Source organism: Mirounga leonina, unplaced genomic scaffold (genome assembly GCF_011800145.1).
Source record: "Mirounga leonina isolate KUSES-001 unplaced genomic scaffold, KU_Mleo_1.0 Mir_114, whole genome shotgun sequence".
Lineage (NCBI taxonomy): Eukaryota > Metazoa > Chordata > Mammalia > Carnivora > Phocidae > Mirounga > Mirounga leonina.
The window spans coordinates 38,579,030-38,598,773 of NW_023270265.1; the positions used below are offsets into that span (position 1 = coordinate 38,579,030).

Here is a 19,744-nt window from a genome sequence, read left to right on the forward strand (position 1 = left end):
CCCATGATTTCCTGGCATCTTTTTTTTTTATTATGTTATGTTAATCACCATACATTACATCATTAGTTTTTGATGTAGTGTTCCATGATTCATTGTTTGCGTATAACACCGAGGGCTCCATGCAGTACCTGCCCTCTTTAATACCCATCACCAGGCTAACCTATCCCCCAACCCCCTCCCCTCTAGAACCCTCAGTTTGTTTCTCAGAGTCCATAGTCTATCATGGTTCATCTCCCCCTCCGATTTCCCCCCCTTCATTTTTCCCTTCCTGCTATCTTCTTTTTTTTTTTAACATATAATGTATTATTTGTTTCAGAGATACAGGTCTGTGATTCAACAGTCTTACACAATTCACAGCGCTCACCATAGCACATACCCTCCCCAGTGTCTATCACCCAGTCACCCCATCCCTCCCGCCTCCCACCACTCCAGCAACCCTCAGTTTGTTTCCTGGAATTAAGAATTCCTCATATCAGTGAGGTCATATGAGCAATGACATTTCTTTAGCAGTGGTCAGCTTGATGGTAGCATTGGCTGTCTAGATTTGGAAGTTTTGCATCACTAAGGTGCCACCAGTAATTGTTTTAATGTTGGAGTAGAATGAAAATTTTTCATGAAAAATCTCATCATATCATGAGCTATATCTGTTTGAAAAACAGTATGAAGAGAATACCCATCTGAGATCTGTCTTTATGGACCACTAGATGTTGGAGAAATTCTGAGTCCTGTAGATCTTCTCTGTTTGAGTCTAGTAGATTCTAGTCTTTTGTTTGTGTTTAACTTGAGGATCCAGGTTACACTGAGGTTAAGACTCTTGTGTTGATATTGAAACCTGAATACAGACAGTATTCCATGCTGTCTTTTAATCTCTATTCAAGTGTTACAACAATAATTCAAAGCACATTAGTTTTTTAAAATATTTTTTAATAAAACCAATGTAGCATGTATGTATTAGAATAAAAAGTTAACTAAATTTCCTACAAAGTGAAAAAGAAGCACTATGGGGCATCTGGGTGGCTCAGTCCATTAAGCATCTGCTCTCAGGTCATGATGTCAGGGCACTCTGCTCAGCAGGGAGTCTGCCTCTCCCTCTCCCTCTGATCCTCCTCCCAGCTTGTGCTGTCTGTCTCGAATAAATAAATAAAATCTTAAAAAAAAAAAAGCACTGTAATTTCTTTCCACTGACTGTGACCTAAACAAGTTAGAGAATATTTCTGTAATTATTGAATATGAAATATATATAGTCATCTATAAATACCCAAATATTGAATTCCAGTGTGTTACAGTTTTCACTTGCTAAAATTATAGAACTATACATTAATATTATAGTAATAATATTTTAGAGTTAATAATATAGTTAATATAGTTAATAATAATCTGTTGGAAAGAGTATTAAACAAAAGCTGAAAACATGACTAACAGACACTGAAAGCTTTATGTCTTCATTCAAATTTTCTAAAATCATTGTTTAAAAAATGCTTAGTAATCATGGTATCCTTGCTATGTATATTCCTTTTTTGCACTGGCTTATTTTTAAACTGAGACTCCTGGGAGTGTTTGTTTAAAAGAACAGAGAAATTCTAAGAGCAGTGAAGGGATGGAAGGAGAGAAGTAAATACAACTTTACTTGGGGACAGAATTGAATGTGAATGTGTCAGTTTTATGCCATACCACAGAACAGTTTTGTAATCTAGCAGGTGAAGTTTTTAATGTGCTTAATACTTAATAATCTTTAATACTGCATTAAGTTGTTTATAGTATTTGATGCCTGGAGAAACTTGAGCAACTTACGGATATTTTTCTTTTCTTTTCTTTTCTTTTTTAGATGTTATTTTTAAGTAATCTCTATACCCAAGGTGGGGCTTGAACTCAACCCCAAGATCAAGAGTCACACACTCTACCAACTGAACTAGCCAGGCGCCCCCCTCTTTTAAGAATTTTTTAAATTAAATATTTTAATTGATTTATTTTTTAATTGAAGTATAGTTGACAGTCAATATTACATTAGTTTCAGGTGGATAACAGATATTCAGTGCTTACCATCTGTCACCATACAAAGTTACCACAATATTACTGACTGTATTCTCCTATGCTGTACTTTTCATTCTCATAATTTATTTATTTTACAGCTGGAAGCTTGTACCTCTTAATCCCCCTCACCTATTTTGCCCATCACCACTTATCATGGTGAGCACTAGGTAATGCATATTGTCAGATCACTATGTTATACACCTGAAACTAATAATAACATTGTATGCCAATTATACTTAAATTTTAAAAAAAAGAACTGGGGCGCCTGAGTGGCTCAGGTCATGATCCCGGGGTCCTGGGATTGAGCCCCGTATCAGGCTCCCTGCTCTGCGGAAAGCCTGCTTCTCCCTCTCCCACTCCCCTGCTTGTGTTCCTGCTCTCGCTACCCCTGTCTCTGTCAAATAAATAAATAAAATCCTAAAAAAAAAAGTTAAAAAAAACCCTTATATTTCTCTACTTACTTTCCAATCTCCTCATTTTTGGATACTGCAGTACTATTTCTATAGCTAATGCAACATTTTTCTCAGGTCTTTTAAAGGCTGTAGTAAGAACCAACTGAATGTATATAAGATGACTGGATCAGTTATGGAGAAAATTTGGAGAAAAATTGAAGCAAAAGAAATTTAGTCTTAGTATTACACAATATAAGACTTTCTCCCCCTTTTATCTCATTAATGTGTATTTTATCATCTCAGCAAGGTAGAATTTGGCATACAAATATGTTTTGTTAGAAAATTTTTTAATTGAATTTTTGGAACTTTCAATGCTGTGAAAACAGCACGTGTACTTCTGTGGTTGTTTTAGTGTTACATTTTTTTAATTCATTTTTGGCAGATAAAATAACACAAGAAGATATTGAAGGCATTCTACAGAAATTTACTGGGAATATAATGCAGGTACCTCCCCTGTAAGTTCAATTATTGAATTTGAATAAATGTTTAATTTTTATTTTTCAGTGTTTAACATCACTTTAATGAGAAAAAAAGGGGGCTTCCTTTTATGTATGGTGAAGCACATTTTAATCTGACATAACATATGATCAAGTAAAGGTGAGCCAGATTGAGACAGGTTGCAGAGCTTCCAACAGTCTCTGAGGTAGTGTAATGTGGTTTCCTCTGTCTCTGGATGTTGCCACAGCCTGACATCTATGCTATTCCAGTGTTGATCGGTTTTTCTGATTCCATCTGTTTACCTCAGAGCAGTTCTGGAGTGCAGAGATGTCAGTTGTCCCGGAATTGCTCTGAAGGGACCAGTCCAGGCTAGTATTGGTGTCAGAGCTGTGATTCATAGTCCAGTTGGTACTTTTTTTCAGGGGTGGGGACCATTTTTTTAGGCCTAGAATCTTACGCTTCACAATTCTCTGCAACAAATGAAACAGATGAGAGTTATAAATTATTAAAAGTATAAGAATATTGAGTACCACTTAACCATATTTTTTGGGCACATTACCATTTCAAGCAAATTGCTTTTTATTTAAAAAAAATGGCTGAATCGTTACATGTCAGAAGTTACTGACAGTTCTTTTAGAGTTTAGTATTTATTTATTTACTTATTTTAAGTAGGCTCCATGCCCAGCATGGAGCCCAATGTGGGGCTTGAACTTCCGACCCTGAGATCAAGACCTGAGCTGAGATCAAGAGTCGGACACTTAATTGACTGAGCCAGCCAGGCATCCCTAGAATTTAGTATTTATGTTTTACTTTAAAATCTTGATTTTTTTTTTCCAGGAACACTGAAATATCTATAGGGAAATGTGTCTTCATAATTTTGCCTCAAATGAAAGTTTTAAAAAATTTGCAGGATATGAATAAATGTTATTTTTTGATCATTATTGTTAAAATAAATTACACATTTGTATCCATTTATAAGAGCAGTTTTAGAAATTTTTTCTGTTGATTATTCCAAGGATTTTGTGGTCTAATAAAATTTTATCCCACAAAGCTTAAGATCTGTTAAGTAGATTTGCATTTTAGAAATATTTTGTTAACTTTTATGTGAAAATGAATATTATTGTAATGGAAGTTGTTTCAAGGAAATATAGTGGAGACCACTGTGACCAGAGGCCTTGTGCCCTTAACCCAGAACCAGGACCAGTGAACACATGAATAGACCATCTCCAGAGGGAAGGTTAAAGTGTAAAATTGACAATATTGTTCACTGGGTAGCAGATTGAGCTTTAGCTTCAAAGGTATTTAGGAACTCCATCCCTGGTACCATCATGGAGTAGATTAGAAGAAAAAAGTAGTTCATGTTTTAGAAAGATTCAATTTAAGGGCTGCTGGTCCTCCTTTCTTTCCATGATGTAATCTGAAGTTATTGTGTCTCATTCTTTCTTAATCTTTTCTCTCTCCTTCACTCCCTCTCTCCCTCTCTTATCTTGCAAGCTATTCTGCATTAAAGAAAGATGGACAGAGACTTTCAACCTTGATGAAGAGAGGTGAAGTGGTAGAAGCAAAACCTGCCAGGCCCGTTACCGTATACAGTCTCTCCCTTCAAAAATTCCAGCCACCATTTTTCACATTAGGTAAGGTGGAAAAATTTGAAATCATTTTTAGTTACATGTACCTTTATTCCGCATTTGGCTACTTTTGGGTAGTTTAATGGATCCCTAGTATATTGGAGATGTTTAAAATTTGAATTTAAGTAAGGTTAGGATTTATTAATACTTTTTTGATAACACATTTAATGAAAATACTGATAGCTACATGGAAGTTCGGAAATACTTTTCTAAATAGACTGAGTTTTTTATATATCATATTATCTTCTAAAGTTGGAAGTAACATACCTTTGATTTCTAATGGCAAAGAGTAGATAAGGGGTATATACTTTCAAAATTTATATTTTGTGTTTTATTATCTTAGGGTTGCTTGTTTTCCCCCTTTTTGGCTAGTACCTGGTAGTTTGCATTCAGTTTTAAAATTTAAATTAATTTGTCCTTTTAAAACAAAGTATTTTTAGTCTTTGGACAAGAAATTCTAATAGCAGAGTGATTATTTCTCCCCTTTCTATGTTACCTGCAAGTTACTGCCAAAGATCCTGACAATATGGAAATAATGGGTAAGGCAAAAATGTATTCTTGGACATGCGGTAAATTTTAATTCAGTTTATTAATTTGAATTTATCTACAAATCTATATTTGAAATAAATTTAAAAACTAAAAAGTTTGTTTTTATGGTTTGGAAATTTTATGATCTCCTAGTTGCAGAAAGTAGTAGCTGAAGTCATGAACATATATACGAGCTGTGAAGAATCAAAAACTTAGTTCTTCTAAATTCTCAGGCTTCCTTAAACTGATCCTGCTCTTAATTTCACAGTGCCTACTAGATAGGATTCCCTTTAGAAATAATTTCCTAAAATTTTTTTTCCCCTAACTTCTGTTGCTTTGACATACTATTTAATGTATATAAAGCTCCTATAGAATGTGGTTTTTGTACAGTTAAAAAGTGAAGTCACATCTTTCCTTTAGTGTCCTGACTCTAAAATGTTTGATGAATAATGAGAAAAACAAACTAAAAAGTGCTTCATTCCATGAAAATGCAGCAGCTGGGTTGGCACAGTTGATACTATCTATGAAAGGAAGAGAAACTTGAATTATTCCGATTGCATTTAAGTTGTAAATACTTATTTTGTTCACTTGGAGGTTGTAACAGGCCGAAAGAGCTATGTTTTCACCAAAGTCAAATATAGTGCAAGAATGTTAATATACCTGCTTTGATCCCAGTGCTCATTTTTTTATCTCAGCAGTGGCCCCCAGCCTTGAGCTGATGGGGAAAAAAAAAGAATTAAAATCCCCAAGTAGTGAGTTTTGGTTAATTCCCTCAACTTTTTTTTTGTATGATAAGACTATAAACAGCAGGAATGTAGTCCTTTTGTGTTCAGGATATCTTGTGGATGAATAAAAATAATCCAGAGTCTTGCTCTTAACCAATAAACATGTAAGATACTGTGTTAAGATGTTTAGATATGCGTTCACTCTGGAACATTGTGTAATTTTAGTTATTTTATGACTTCTTTAGGAATATTTCCAAGAGAACATTTAAATAGACTGAGCTCTCCATGTAGTATATTTGCCCAAACATAATTACTGTCCCTGATAAGGGGTTTTTGTTTGATGTATTTTTTGAGTGTATAAATCTGAAATCTCTTAAAAATCTACAGCTCCTGATAGCAAAGCTGAGATATCCAACTATTTAAAACCAATTAAGTGAACAAGGTGTACAAATCTGAAACTATTTTTTAAATGTACAACTCATAATAGCAAAGCTGAGATTTCTAACTATTTAAAACCTATTAAATGAACAAGGCTGAAGTATTAATGTTGGTGTGACTTGCCAGTTAATTTAAAATGTGTTCATGAATTTCTGCTGTTTGCTTTCTCCACACTCTGACTTTTCAATCTCACAAACACATATGCTGTTGGATGAATAATTTATGTTTTAGCGCATAAATATTTTATCACTTGATTGTTTGCATAGTGCATTTTTACATTTGTTTAGGGGCATCATTTCTATGTAAAGTGGATTTCATAGGAGGTTAGCAATTTACCATGTCACTGTTAACATTCCAGATGTTGAATGTGGAGGAGGTTTTTATATAAGAAGCTTGGTCAGTGACATTGGCAAAGGTAAGCATAAAGATGAATTAGGAATTATCATTTAGAGAGTAATATTCTTTTTTGATGGGAAGAGGGAATTTTCTGTTTTTCATATCTCTGACTGCTGGCCTTAGGGAACTATACTCTTGCTGCCTTCAGCTTCAGAAGCATTGAGGGTTTAAAGCATACAGTAATCAGCATCAGCAGCTGCCGTGAAATGCTTTTAACAGGAGAGAAAGAGGAGCAGGAAATGAAGATGGGAATAATCAATGTAAGAACCAACATTATTTCAGATATAAAATACTTTAACGCAGAGGGATAAGATAAAAAGATTTATCCTTCTAAAAGTTACTTTCATTGATATAAGTAAAAAAAATTTTTTTTTAAACTGGAAGCCACAGTCTTACAAACAGCTAGAAAGTTGTTGGCAGCTCTGGCACTGGACAGGTCAGATTACCTCATCTGCAGATGAGAGGAATAGTTACCTCATGGGCTTGCTTCATGGCTAAATAAGAAAAGTATGTGCCGGTTCCTCGTAGACTTTAAAGCAGTTTATGAGGTGAGTTACTAAATATTATTTTGCTTCTTCATCATTTCTTAATCTCAAGGCTCTTGGTTCTTAGATTGGACTATTATAGTTTTACATTTGGGGTAGTTTGGAGAGGTTTGAATCAAGATCTTCTGTCATTTGAACATGATCATGACTATGAAATAATGAATCATTTGTGCTGTGGATTTTCTTTTCCCCTTTTGTTGCTATAGAACTCTCTTCCTGTGCCAATGTCCTAGAACTGACCCGAACCAAACAGGGACCATTTACGCTAGAAGAGCATGCCCTTCCTGAAGACAGATGGACGATTGATGACATTGCACAGTCTCTGGAACATTGCTCATCTCTTCTCCCAGCAGAGTTGGCACTTAAAAAATCCAAACCTGAGGAGTCTAATGAACAAGTTTTGAGCTGTGAATATATAACTCTAAGTGAGACAAAGGGAGAAGATGATGTAATTAAGACATCTTAAGATTGGTTTGGGATTGTCATCATTTCTTGGTTGACATTTGAATCCTGTGTACAGAATGACAAGCTACGTGCAAAAGACAAACAACTATTTCTTTTTTTTTCCGCATGATTTTTGTGTGTGTGTGTGTGTGTGTGTGTGTGAAGAAAAATGTCCATCATTTACAGTTTCTATGGTGTACAATTTATCTGCTCTACATTATAAATAGCCTTGCAGTTAGTTGTTCAGTTCTTTGCCTTACTATGAAATGTTCTTTTAGGATGTTATTATGTTGTTAGATTGGATTCAGGAAAATCAAATCTTCTGATTTTGATCTTTCTTCAAAGTCTTTTCCTTGAAAAAGTTGAACACATTTTCTAATCAAAGAATAAAGAAACACGAGCTACATGTTTCTTTGATGTCACAAATGTGAATGTAAATTAGTATTACTTTGACTTTATTTTGGCTTCCTAGTGGCTCTGTTGTATTGAAATTCTTTATGTTCGAAAAGGCCATTATTTAACTCATGTTTTGAAGTTTACAATTATTAAGAACATTTATTTGATGAGGCTGTACAACTCTGGTGATAGGTATGTTTGTTTAGATCTCGGAAACTAATAAACTTTTATAATAAATATTTGTAAATAAATTACTGCTGCTACCACTAACAGAATGTGAATAGAGGACTGAATATTTAATTAGATTCACCTCCACCATGAGGGCAAAGGACAGCTCTGTGGCTTATATTTTGGCAGCTATGTGAACTTTTCCTGATGATTTCATCAACACAGTCAGCCACCCTGTACCAAGTTATTAAATAGCGTAATTTTTAAAAAGTAAGCTAAAGAATGTATCTTCAATTTAGAATTCCTTCTCTCTATTTTTTAGTATTTGTACCTCTACAGGGCATTAATCCCCATGACATTGTGGGTTTGTTTGTTTTGTTTTGTTTTGATTCTGGTTTTTTTTAGTTTACTGTTTCAAATTCTCTTTATAGATGTTGAGATAGCTGCCCTGCGTTTCTAGTTAATCTCTTCTGCTCTAAATATTTTAAAAGTTATTCTCAAACGTTTTCTTTTTTCTTTTTCTTTTTAAAGATCACTTTTATTTATCTGAGAGGGAGAGAGAGAGCACAAGCACAAGACGGGGGAGGCAGAGGGAGAAGCAGACTCCCTGCTGAGCAGGGAGCCCGATGCAGTGTGGGGCTCGATCCCAGGACCCCGGGACCACGACCTGATCCGAAGGTAGAAGCTCAACCAGCTGAGCCACCCAGGCGCCCCTCAAACGTTTTCATTCAAATAGCTTACCGAAAGTTCCAGGTCCCTTTTTAACATTATTTTGAAAATGTAGTCACGTTACAAAATGGCAAATTTCATATATAATGAGTGCTTCATATTTTTATGGGAAAGCAATGTATTATGTGGCCAATCTTTAGAAATGTCCAAATCCTGCTTTACTGATTCAGATCAGTATAGTTTCTAAAGGAAGAATAGTTGAAAATTTCATAAATAGGGGTTTCTAGGTTTTTATGGATTGCTTTTCTTTTAAAAGTAGTTGTCTCAACCTCTAACTCAAAAATTTAAACATGTAAACTAATGTGATTTGGTTTGTAGTTAACCTAATATAAATTCAATATAAAAAGTTATATGCTTCAGTAGAGCATTTTTATCATATTGACAACATATTTATTTATTTATTTTTTAAGTAGGCTCCATGCCCAGCATGGAGCCGAACGCGGGGCTTGAACTCACGACCCTGAGATCAAGACCTGAGCTGAGGTCGAGAGTCGGACACTTCACTGACTGAGCCGCCCAGGTACCCCTCAGCAACGTATTTTAAATGAAAATATTAAAACTAATTCTAAGTATGACACACAAAACTATAAGGAAAAGAGTTTGCTATCTTGATACAGTAACATAACATACCAAACACATAAAGTTATAAGTTGAAAGTTTACAATTTTACTTATTCATATCTCGGTTCGTATCAGCCGGAAGTGGCGGTGGCTGTCTCTGTCTCCTGGAACCGCCCGGCTTCTAGTATGTCTTCCTGCACTGCCCGATAAGATCCAAATAGAGGAAAATTCCGGGGCATTTGTGCCCTCTTTCTCAACTTAAAAATTGACATGTATAATTTGCTAATGGAGAAGAGTAGAGATTGTATCTTTTTTTATATTGAAAATAACTGAAGGAAATTTTGCCAAATGGAAAAATGACCCATAATCCTCACCATCCTGATACAGTGACCTCAGAGCTTTAATTGTATGTTCCGGTTTTCCCGCTTTTTTGTTGACATGATTACAGTCTTGACACCTAGATTTTCTAATTGACTGTTTTTTCATTTCATGATGTCAAACTCTATTTTGTATTTAGTTTTGGTAGTTATTTTAATCATATTATTTCATATTCAGTTTATTTAAGCCAATTCCTTATTGCTGAACACTTCAGTTATTTTCAGTTTTATTAGGATCAGTTCCTGGGGGTGGGATTATTAAATGGAATAATAAGAACAGTTTTATGGCTCTTAATATGTTTGCCTTATTACTTTCCCAAAGAGTTACAACATTTTACATTGGCACCATTTGAGTTCATTAAGTTTACAGCTTTGGGTGGGGGTTTTATATGTTGTTGCAATTTAGTAAGTATAAGAGTTCAAAATTGCTCTTATTTGCTTTTGTGTGACTTTTTCGTATACTTTGTTCATTTATAGAAATAAATGTCTTAATGGTTTCTTTATACATTTGTATGAGTTATTTATGTAGTAAGTATTTGGTAGAAGTATTTTCATGGCCTGTTGTGTTTTTAATTTTCATTTCATTTTTGCTACATTTGCAAATTAATTTTAGTAACTATTCCCCTTTTATAGTTGTCAGATTTATGAATATGAATAGTTAAAATTTTTTAACTTTAAAATATTCTTAACTGTCATAAATAGCTGAAACTGATCAGGATGCTCTGAAAGGTTCAAGACTCATCGATAAAACAAATTCGTTTTCTTCCAAGAGTCTAGTATTTAAGTACCAAATGTTTTGTTTTTTTCATTATGTAGTTCTAGGCCTAAAGTTTAATCATATGATAAAGTTGTTTTGCTTGTAAGAAAAAGAACTTCCTGAAAATGTGTCAACCTGGAACATACCAAATTACTTAAGTTTTACCGTTTAGGTTTTTTTATTTCTGAAAAATATTTTTGTCTTAAAAGTCATCAAGAGTGGTCCTAGGATTATTTTACTTATGATTTTAGAATTCACGAGCATTAAAATAATACAGATTTTCTCTCTGCTAATTCAAAATTATAAAATTTGAATAAGGGCTAAACTCACATTTTCCTATACTGACTGGATCTTTTCTTCTTAAATACTTGAATTAATACAGGCTACTAATCCATCATCAGAAATGATTAATTTTGTAAAATAAAATAAAGAATGCTTTATATCAGGTCTTCAGTACATTTTATACTCCTGACCAGTTTGAAATTTGTATCAGACTTACAGTGGGCACTTAGAGGTTCATTTCGATAGTGAGTTTTATTTTAAAGGAAGAAAGTAATTTACCTTCTGTCATTATGTATATAATAGAGAAAATGTAATTCAAAAAGCACTCTAAAATGTTGAAAAATTTAAATAGAGGAATATAATAGAAAGTTTATGTATTGAAATCATTATGATGGCCTTGTAGTCAAATCTGTAGAACACTTGTCTTAAACTATTTCTTTACATTATGTGCGGGCAGCCCTAGTCTGGCCTAATCATTAAGTACCATTTGTTAAACACTTACTATGTGGCGTTTGAATCAGGAATGCCTTCATATTTTCAATTTGAATTAAATTCTATGAACAGGAATATTTCAGATTGCTGTTGTAAATGGTGATACCAGCAGGAAACTTGAGGTCAGAAATAACTATTTTCTTCTTATCCATAACTCTTAAAGTATAATATGTTAAGATCATTTTTGTCTCTACTATTAATCAGCTTTTTGATCCAGGCAAATCACTTCAATCTTTTGGGGCCTCAGTTTTCCTATCTTTGAAACAAAGGGGCGGACTAGTCTAAGAACTTTCCCAGCTCTGAAATAGTAGGCTTCTGAGTACAAAATAAATGTGTATTTATTCTGGTCAGAAACTTATACCTTGTAACCTGAATTTTCATGTTGTTCATCAAATTCTCATCCTTCGTCTCTTTGAATATTGCATCTCTTCCATCCAGTTGTTGTATTAGATTACATCTTATCTTCTCATTTTGTTTTATGTGTCTAATTACTCTTTCATATTTTCTCTCTATCCCTCTGTGCTGTAGCTTGGGGATTTCCTTGAATCTTTTCCAGATAATGAATTCCTTCTGCTATTTTAGTTTACTGTTTACCTATATATTCATTTTAATGCTTATTGTGTTTTTAGAAAAGTTCTAGAATATCACCTTTTTTTTCAAAATCCCTCATGTGTGTTGTCTTGTTCTTTCATCAGATTTTAATTTAAATATACATATATATTTAAATATAGTTTCAATATGCATTTTTTTACTTTTACTGGTAATATCTATACAGAAAACTGCATATACCATAAATGTATAGCCTGATGAATTTTCACAAAGCAAACACATATGTAACCAGCAACCAAATCAAGAAACAGGACATTACTAGTCTACCAAAAGCCCTCCAAAGTTCTCTTCCAGTCACTAGCCACTGACCTTCACCCTGCCACCAAGGGTAATCACTTCTAACATAGATTATTAATTTGCTTTCATGCTTTATATAAGTCGAAGTGTGCAATATATACTCTTTGATGTCTGACTTCTTTTGCTCAAAACTACATTTATGAGATTCTGCCACCTTGTAGCCTATGGTTGTAAGTTACTCATTCTCATTATTGTTTAGTATCCCATTGTGTGAATATACCACCCTTTATTGATTCTACTGAATGATGGACACTTGATTAGCTTTCAGCTTTGGGTGGTTTTTTTTTTTTTTTTTTTTTAGTATTACATTATATTTCACTCATTCTATCTCATTTTTGGCTTGTTCTAACTCTTTTAAAAATGTCTTAGTGTTTGCTGTAGGATTTATGATATACATCTTCAATTTATTGCAAATTACCTTCATTGTATCACCTCATGTATTATGTAGAAACTTTATAATAGTATATTTCCATTTCCTATCTCCTATCTTTTGTGCTTTTTTCATATAACTTACTTTAACATATGATATAAACCCTATAATATATTGGGCTTTTGTTGTTGTTCTTTGTTTTTACTTTATTACTTTAAACCATGGTTCAGCAAATTTTTCTGTAAAAAACACAATTGTAAATACTTTAGAGTTGGCAGGTATATGGTTTCTCTTGCAGCTACTCACTTTTGCCACTGTAACATGAAAGCAACCGTAGACAATACATATAAGTGAATGGATGTGGTTACGTTCCAATAAAATACATTTACCCTCATGCTGTAGCTTGCTGACCCCTGCTTTAGACTGACAGTTATCTTTAAGAGATTAAAAATTGTAACAAAAAAAATCTTTCATATTTCTCTATATCCTAGTGTTCTTCATTTTTCTTATATAAAACCAAATATTTACTGCTATCATACTTCTTCCTCCTGAGTAACTTCCTTTAGTATCTCTTCTATTTTTTTAAAGACTTTATTTATTTATTGAGAGAGATAGAGCGCCTGAACAGAGGGAGGGGCCAAGGGAGAGGGAGAAAGAATCCCAAGCAGATTCCCCACTGAGTGTGGAGCCCAATGCAAGACTCAATCTCAGGACCCTGAGATCATGACCCTAGCTGAAATCAAGAGTCGGACACTTAAAAGACTGAGCCACCCAGACGCCCCTAATATCTCTTTTAGCACAGGTCTGACAGCAATGAATTCTCTCGGCTTTTGTCTGAAAAATGTTTATTTCACCTGCATTTTTGAAAGCTATTTTTGCTGGATATATAAATCTGGGTTGGTTAACCATTTTTTTTCATTCAGCACTTTAATGATGTCATTTAATTATCTTCTGACTTGTGTAGTTTCTCTGGCTGACTACAAGGTTTTATTTTTTGGTGTTTAGCAGTTTGACTCTGATGTGTCTAGGTGTGTTTTTCTGCGTATTTACCTTTTGGGCCTCTGAATTTCTTGCATTTTCAGTTTGTTTTCTTTCATCAGTTTTTTTTTTTTTTTTTAAGATTTTATTTATTTATTTGACACAGAGAGAGAGAGAGAGCACAAGCGGGGGAGTAGCAGGCAGGCAGAGGGAGAGGGAGAAGCAGGCTCTCCACCGAGCAGGGAGCCCAATGCGGGGCTCGATCCCAGGACCCTGGGATCATGACCCGAGCCGAAGGCAGCCGCTTAACCGACTGAGCCACTCAGGCACCCTTCTTTCATCAGTTTTGGAAAATTCTCAGCCATTATCTTTTCAAATATTTTTTCTACTCCATGCTCTCTTTTTTTCTCCTGGGACTCAAATTATTATATTCAACCATTTGGTATTGGCACACAGGTATTGGATGCTCTGCTCTTTCTTTAAATTTATATTTCAGTTTGGGTAATTCCTAATGACCTATTTTTAAGTTCACAGATTGTTTCCTCAGTCCAGTGTGCTGATAGACCTGTTAAAGAAATTCTTCATCACTGGTATGTTTTTAATTCTAGCATTTCGATTTAATTCTTTTTTTCTGGTTTTTGTCTGTCTACTGAAATGCCCTATCCGTTCATGTATGTTGTCTACCTTTCCACTAGGTCCATTAACATATTAAAGTTACTTTAAAATCTTTGATAGTTCTAACATCTGGGCCATATCTAGTTCTGTTGATTGCTTTGTCACATAGTCTTTCCTCCCTTGTGTATGTGTGTTTCATATTTCTTGATTGAATGCCAAATATTGTGCATAACACAGACTGAGCCACATAGTATTTATCTCTGGAAATGGGCACACATCTGCTCTCTAGCTGCTAGTGTGGGGCGTTGAGGCACTCTAGTCAGTAGTTGAGATAGGTTTGGGTTTGTTGTTAATCTTACTATCCACATACTAGCCTTCTAATTGCCGCTGCTACTTTGTCTAGTGGATGCGTGGATTATGGAAGGATTTTTCTCAGTTTTTCCCTGCAGGCTCACATTTCAACAAGTCCTTCCTACCTATGCTACAGAAGGAAACTGACCCACGCTTTTTCACCGCGCACCCCCCGCAGGGGGAAACTGCTGTTGCTTGTTACTCGGTGGACTTCAAGGAAGTGGTTCTTGGTTTCTCACTCCAGCCTCACAGTCTTAGGCCTTGTGCTCCTGGACTTCGGGGCTGGAGTTTTTCAGCAGTTCTGCCCCTTCACCAGTGGTAGCAGATCTCTGCTTTGTATTAGTGCAGGATCCTGAGCCAAGTTCATTGTTGACCCTTCCTGTAGAGGCAGGCAGCTTTTAGTTCTGCCCTCCCCTCAAACGCAATGGATCTTTGTCTGGGCCTCTTCTCTCCCCCCAGAGTTTATGGCTTTTGCTTCACGTGAGGGAAGGGGTCATGTAGGGGGTGGGTTTCATGCCTTTGTGCCACCCACAGGGTCTCTCTCAGGTCTCTGCCCTGCCCCCAGTCTTGCTTATATATGGAGACCCATGGTAAAGAACTAGGAAGTGACTTCCTTTGTGTCAGGGACTCCCTATATTCCTAAGCTGTCACTCTTGGCCTTCAAGAATTTATTACAATTTCAGTTGTTTTTATCTTAACCTGCTTTTCTGATGACTGCCTCTTCTCTACTATGCCAAGAGTGAAGCAATTCATGTTTCCCGTCTCTTGTCAGAGGAGCTTTTCACCCATTTGAATTCATTTTACCTCTCAGATGGGCTCAAAAAGTTATCCAGCTTTTTCTCACTCTTAGGGTGGGATTGACATTCTTTTGAAGTTATCTGTGTCCTAAGTGCAAGCAGAACCTTAAATGATGCTTTTATATTTTTCCCAGCATATGTAGTTGCAAGGGTTTTGAGGCTATTTTGTTCCCTGTTTTTGCTAGAAACAGAACTCCCCATATCCAAAGAATAGTGAGGGAAATGTATCTGAGCTGCAATACTCTAACGTTATAGTTAATCTTATATGCTTAGAAAATAATCTGTCGATCCATTGACTCATGGCAAGGCATTTAATAAATTAGCATTCACGTGTAGAGGGTGCTTTGAAATTATTTGACTTTGGATTCTTCCATTGTAGGTGAGAAAATTAGGGCATAGAAAAGTAACTTTTCCCAACTCCAAATTAATGACTTAGTAAGAACAGAACTTAGAGGCCAGATATCTTAATTCATTAATAATCTTTTGGCTCTTGGAATTGGCCATATGATCTAAAGGTGATGAATAGGTATTTTGCTTTATATAATTTAAATACGTCACTTGTCAAATATGAGTACCTTTACATGGGGAAACAGTGTATAGCATACAGAAGAAGTCTTGAAGACATAATCTAGGCCTTTAAAAAGCTTTCACTTAATTACTCTGCTTACTGACTACATACAAAAAGATAAGTATGGTACAAGACAATACATGAGTATCAGTGAGTGGTATTGCCAAAAAGTGCTAGTGATGTTTAATGGAGCAATAATTAATTCTGCAAACATCTGTTAAGCTCCTAATGAGAACAGAGGAGGGAGAACACAGGATGTCCAGTGATCAGGATAGGTGCATAGAGGATGAGAACCTTAAACAATAGATAATTTTCAAAGAGTTAAGAAAGGTGAGGAATTCGGGGAGGAGAGTAGTTCCAGCAAAGGGGGCAGTGTACAAGGCATATGCAGTGAGCAAAGAGTCTGGTGGAGAGGAGCATTTGCGTGAAGATGTGGTTGGCATTACATCGTTTGGAACCTTGAAAGCCAGAAATGAGTAAAGCTTCAGAGGAGGGACTGGTTTATATGGAAGCTTTATTTTAAGGAGATTAATCTGGCCGTGATGTGTGGCAAGAACTGAAGAGGTTGAAACAGGAGGCAGAGAGCCTGATTAGAACTGAGTCTGGTGCACTGATCCAGGAGTGAGATAATAAAAATCTCCAAACCAGAGTATCATCAGATAATGGATGTTTGAGTGAACGGTTTAAAGGAAAATTGACATTATTCAATTTATTTATTAGATACTTGAGGGCCAGGGAATTAGAGGGCAAAATGATTAGCAATAGCCATCAAGTAGTTTATCTAAAGGGAATGAATCTGAATTTTTGTATAAGAGTGGTATTTTCTTGGGAGTTGAGTAATTGGTATAATTGCCTATGCTAACAACAACCGTTGTGCCTTGTTCCTTTTTAATCAGCCATGAGCTCCTCTGTGAGCAAACAGCCTCCTGGAAGGAGCCATGCCTTCTCACTTCTCTCCAGTGTCTGGCACGTAGTAGGTTTGTTGAATTTCATCTATAGTTAAGGATTCGCAATAATTATGTGAAATATTTAATCATGCTCATGATTGCAGGTTTTCCAAACTCTACTGCTTTTCACCAACTCTTAACTTTAGGCAAGTTAATTAGCTTTTCTGAACCCCAGTTTCCTCATCTGTGAAGTGGGGATGTTAATAGCGTCTACTTCATAGAATTGTGAAGTCTAAATTAGGCCATTCAGGTAAAGTGTTTAGCATGATTTAGAACTTAATAAACAGAAACAAATGCCATATACCTGATTTCTATGTAAGAGAAGGATAAACCTGAAATTCTCATGGCTTATGAATTCAAAGTATACATTCCAAAAAATGCTTTGTAAGATACTGTTTTGATAGGAAGAATTGAGCTGAAACAAAGAACTTCCAACAGTATAGATGATTAAATGGTGCAATAGGCTATTGATGCAAGTAGAAAAAGTCTTTGGAGAATGTAGATGTTTACCTTTTGTATATTAAGTGTATATCAAATCTATATATTTACACATACACACACAAACACACGTGCCATTCAAGTTAGTAAACCTTTTGCATTTGTATCATCTTATTGGACCCTCCAGCAATCCTGGAAAGTAGGAAGGATCAGTTTTTACTTGTCATTTAGGTGAAGAACTTGAAGTGGCGCTGAGGGTGAAGTGACTTGCCAAGAGTTGCATACCCAGCGTGGCAGAGCTGGGTCTCTGTACTCTTCTGGTTCCAAAATACTGTTTATATTACATCTGGAGAAAAGTGATCTGAAGCACAGATGTTTAGTGGGAGGAATGAAACACATGCTGTAATGCCAAAAAATAACTGGGCATGAAAGCAGAAAACAAGACATTTGTTTCTGTTATAATGTGACAGAAAATAAGGCTCTTGTGGTTTGGGATTGAGCATTCAGAGAAGAAATGGGGAGCAGTTTGATTTGGGTGACACTGCTCTTGGAGTGCTGCATCTGGTTCTGGGCTACTCATTACCAGGCTTATGGAAACCAGCTGGATGAGGTTCAAAGCAAAGCTCCAAAATGATTAAGAGGTTGATGGCATTGATTAATAAGGAAAGATTAAAAGAATTAAATATGTATAGCTCAGCTAAGTAAAGACTAAGGAAAAACAAGCTAAATGTATACAAATATCTGAAATGTGTAAACATTAAAAAGGAAGATTAATTACTTAGCGTGATACAGGAGTATAATATGCAATAATAGGATGAAAATTTAAGCTGAGTATAAAGAAAAATTGCTTGATAATTGATTAAGGCAATCTGTGGCACAGCCTTTCTCTAGAGAAGCAATAGAAATCTCAAGCCTTATGACTTCTGAAACTTTCCTGGAAACTGGGAATTAGATGATGTGAGAATATTATTATTCATTTGGTCAGGTGTAATAATAGTGTTGTGGTTATACAAGAACATGTCGCTTTGTAGAATTATTCTGAAATATAAAGGTAGAATCACATGATGTAAGAGATATGCTTAAAAATACTACAGCAAAGAAAAGAGGAGGGAAGAAAGAACATGAAGGAAGGAAGAGAGGGAGGGGAAAAAAAAGATTAAAGGAAAAGAGTTGAAGCAAGCGTGTCAAAGTGCTGATAGTGTTGAATCTAAAGGAAGGCAACGTATGAGCTCATTTTACTTTTTTTCTTTGCTTTTATGTATGTTTGAAAACTTTCATAATAAAAAAAAAATTATATTTTCCTGAACAAAACTCAGTAGCATATTAATCCCTGGCCTCCCTGAATAGAAAAGCCTTCCTGCCACACAGGCAGACTTCTGGTTTACCAGGACCTGCAATGTAGGGATAAATGCCTCTATTCACCATCTTGCTCTGGCATTGGAGATTGAGCTGCGCTGAAGGACTCTGCAACTGTAAATAGAAATCCAAGAAAATTATTCTACTTGTAGGTCTCTAGTGGTAACTTCAGGAGGTAGAATTTCTAAGGCACAAGAACAGAGAGTAGGATTGTTGAACCATTAACAACTGACCTCTCTGGTCCCTTGTTCATGGAAAATACTGGCCATTGAGCAGAGGTCTAGGTGCCTTGGAATGGACAAATCTTGTTCTCTTCAGTGAAGAAACCCTTTTCCCTTTTGTTGGTTGAGTTTGAAAAATAAGAGGGGTAATTCAAAAAATGAAAGATTTCAAAACCTAGCAATCATCTATGAAGCTGAAGCATAAAAAAAAAAAAAATTTTTTTTTAAACCATCTTCTCTCCCGTAGCTTCTCCAGGCAGATCTGAATGTTTAGGGCAGGGAATTTAGGAAGCTTTTGGAATGTATGCCCTCACTCTGCTCTTTTGTTTATAGAGGAATATAAATATTTTATCTGAATTTCACTAGTAGCAATCAAGCATGAACATAGACCTGGCATTTGAGGACCTGTCATGTCTGAATTTTTCCAGAGTGCACAACTAGGCCAGCCCATGGCAGTTGGAATGAGGCTGATCCCAGCTCAGCCTAAAGATGGACCCTGTAACCACTGGGGCTGTCTGAAAATGGTGGACATGTTTGGTTGAGTCCATCCCATGACCAGACATCCTTTCTCTATCCCAGGGTCACTGTCTGGCCCTTATCATGTCTTACCGGGGCCATTGCAGTTGCCATAATTGGACTTCCTTACCTCCAGTCTCTTCCTTACACTTTTATCCTCCACCTTCCTATCCAGAGTGGCTGTTCTGAAACACAGCTGATTGTGTCGCTGCTCTGTTTAAACTCTTAGCACTTATAGGATAAAGTATGACAAGGACCATATTTTAGTTTTTACTATTTGCCTGGTGCTTCACAC

At 35.6% G+C, this 19,744-nt stretch overlaps 1 protein-coding gene and 1 long non-coding RNA gene across 3 annotated transcripts in view; both read left to right on the forward strand.

The window, feature by feature from the left end:
* Positions 1–8,258, forward strand: part of TRUB1 (TruB pseudouridine synthase family member 1) — a 38,130-nt gene extending 29,872 nt beyond the window's left edge. The window contains exons 5-9 of one of the 2 annotated variants that reach the window (XM_035029727.1): positions 2,866–2,938; positions 4,416–4,555; positions 5,053–5,088; positions 6,599–6,655; positions 7,388–8,258. In XM_035029727.1, the coding sequence (XP_034885618.1) occupies positions 2,866–2,938; positions 4,416–4,555; positions 5,053–5,088; positions 6,599–6,655; positions 7,388–7,647 (566 nt within the window). In that variant the 3' untranslated portion in view covers positions 7,648–8,258. The remainder of the gene's footprint in view (positions 1–2,865; positions 2,939–4,415; positions 4,556–5,052; positions 5,089–6,598; positions 6,656–7,387) is intronic. The other variant, XM_035029736.1, reaches the window with a different exon arrangement.
* Positions 8,259–13,442: 5,184 nt separating this feature from the next.
* Positions 13,443–19,744, forward strand: part of LOC118026751 — a 57,227-nt gene continuing 50,925 nt past the window's right edge. The window contains exon 1 of the long non-coding RNA XR_004683675.1: positions 13,443–13,464. This is a non-coding gene — a long non-coding RNA (uncharacterized LOC118026751). The remainder of the gene's footprint in view (positions 13,465–19,744) is intronic.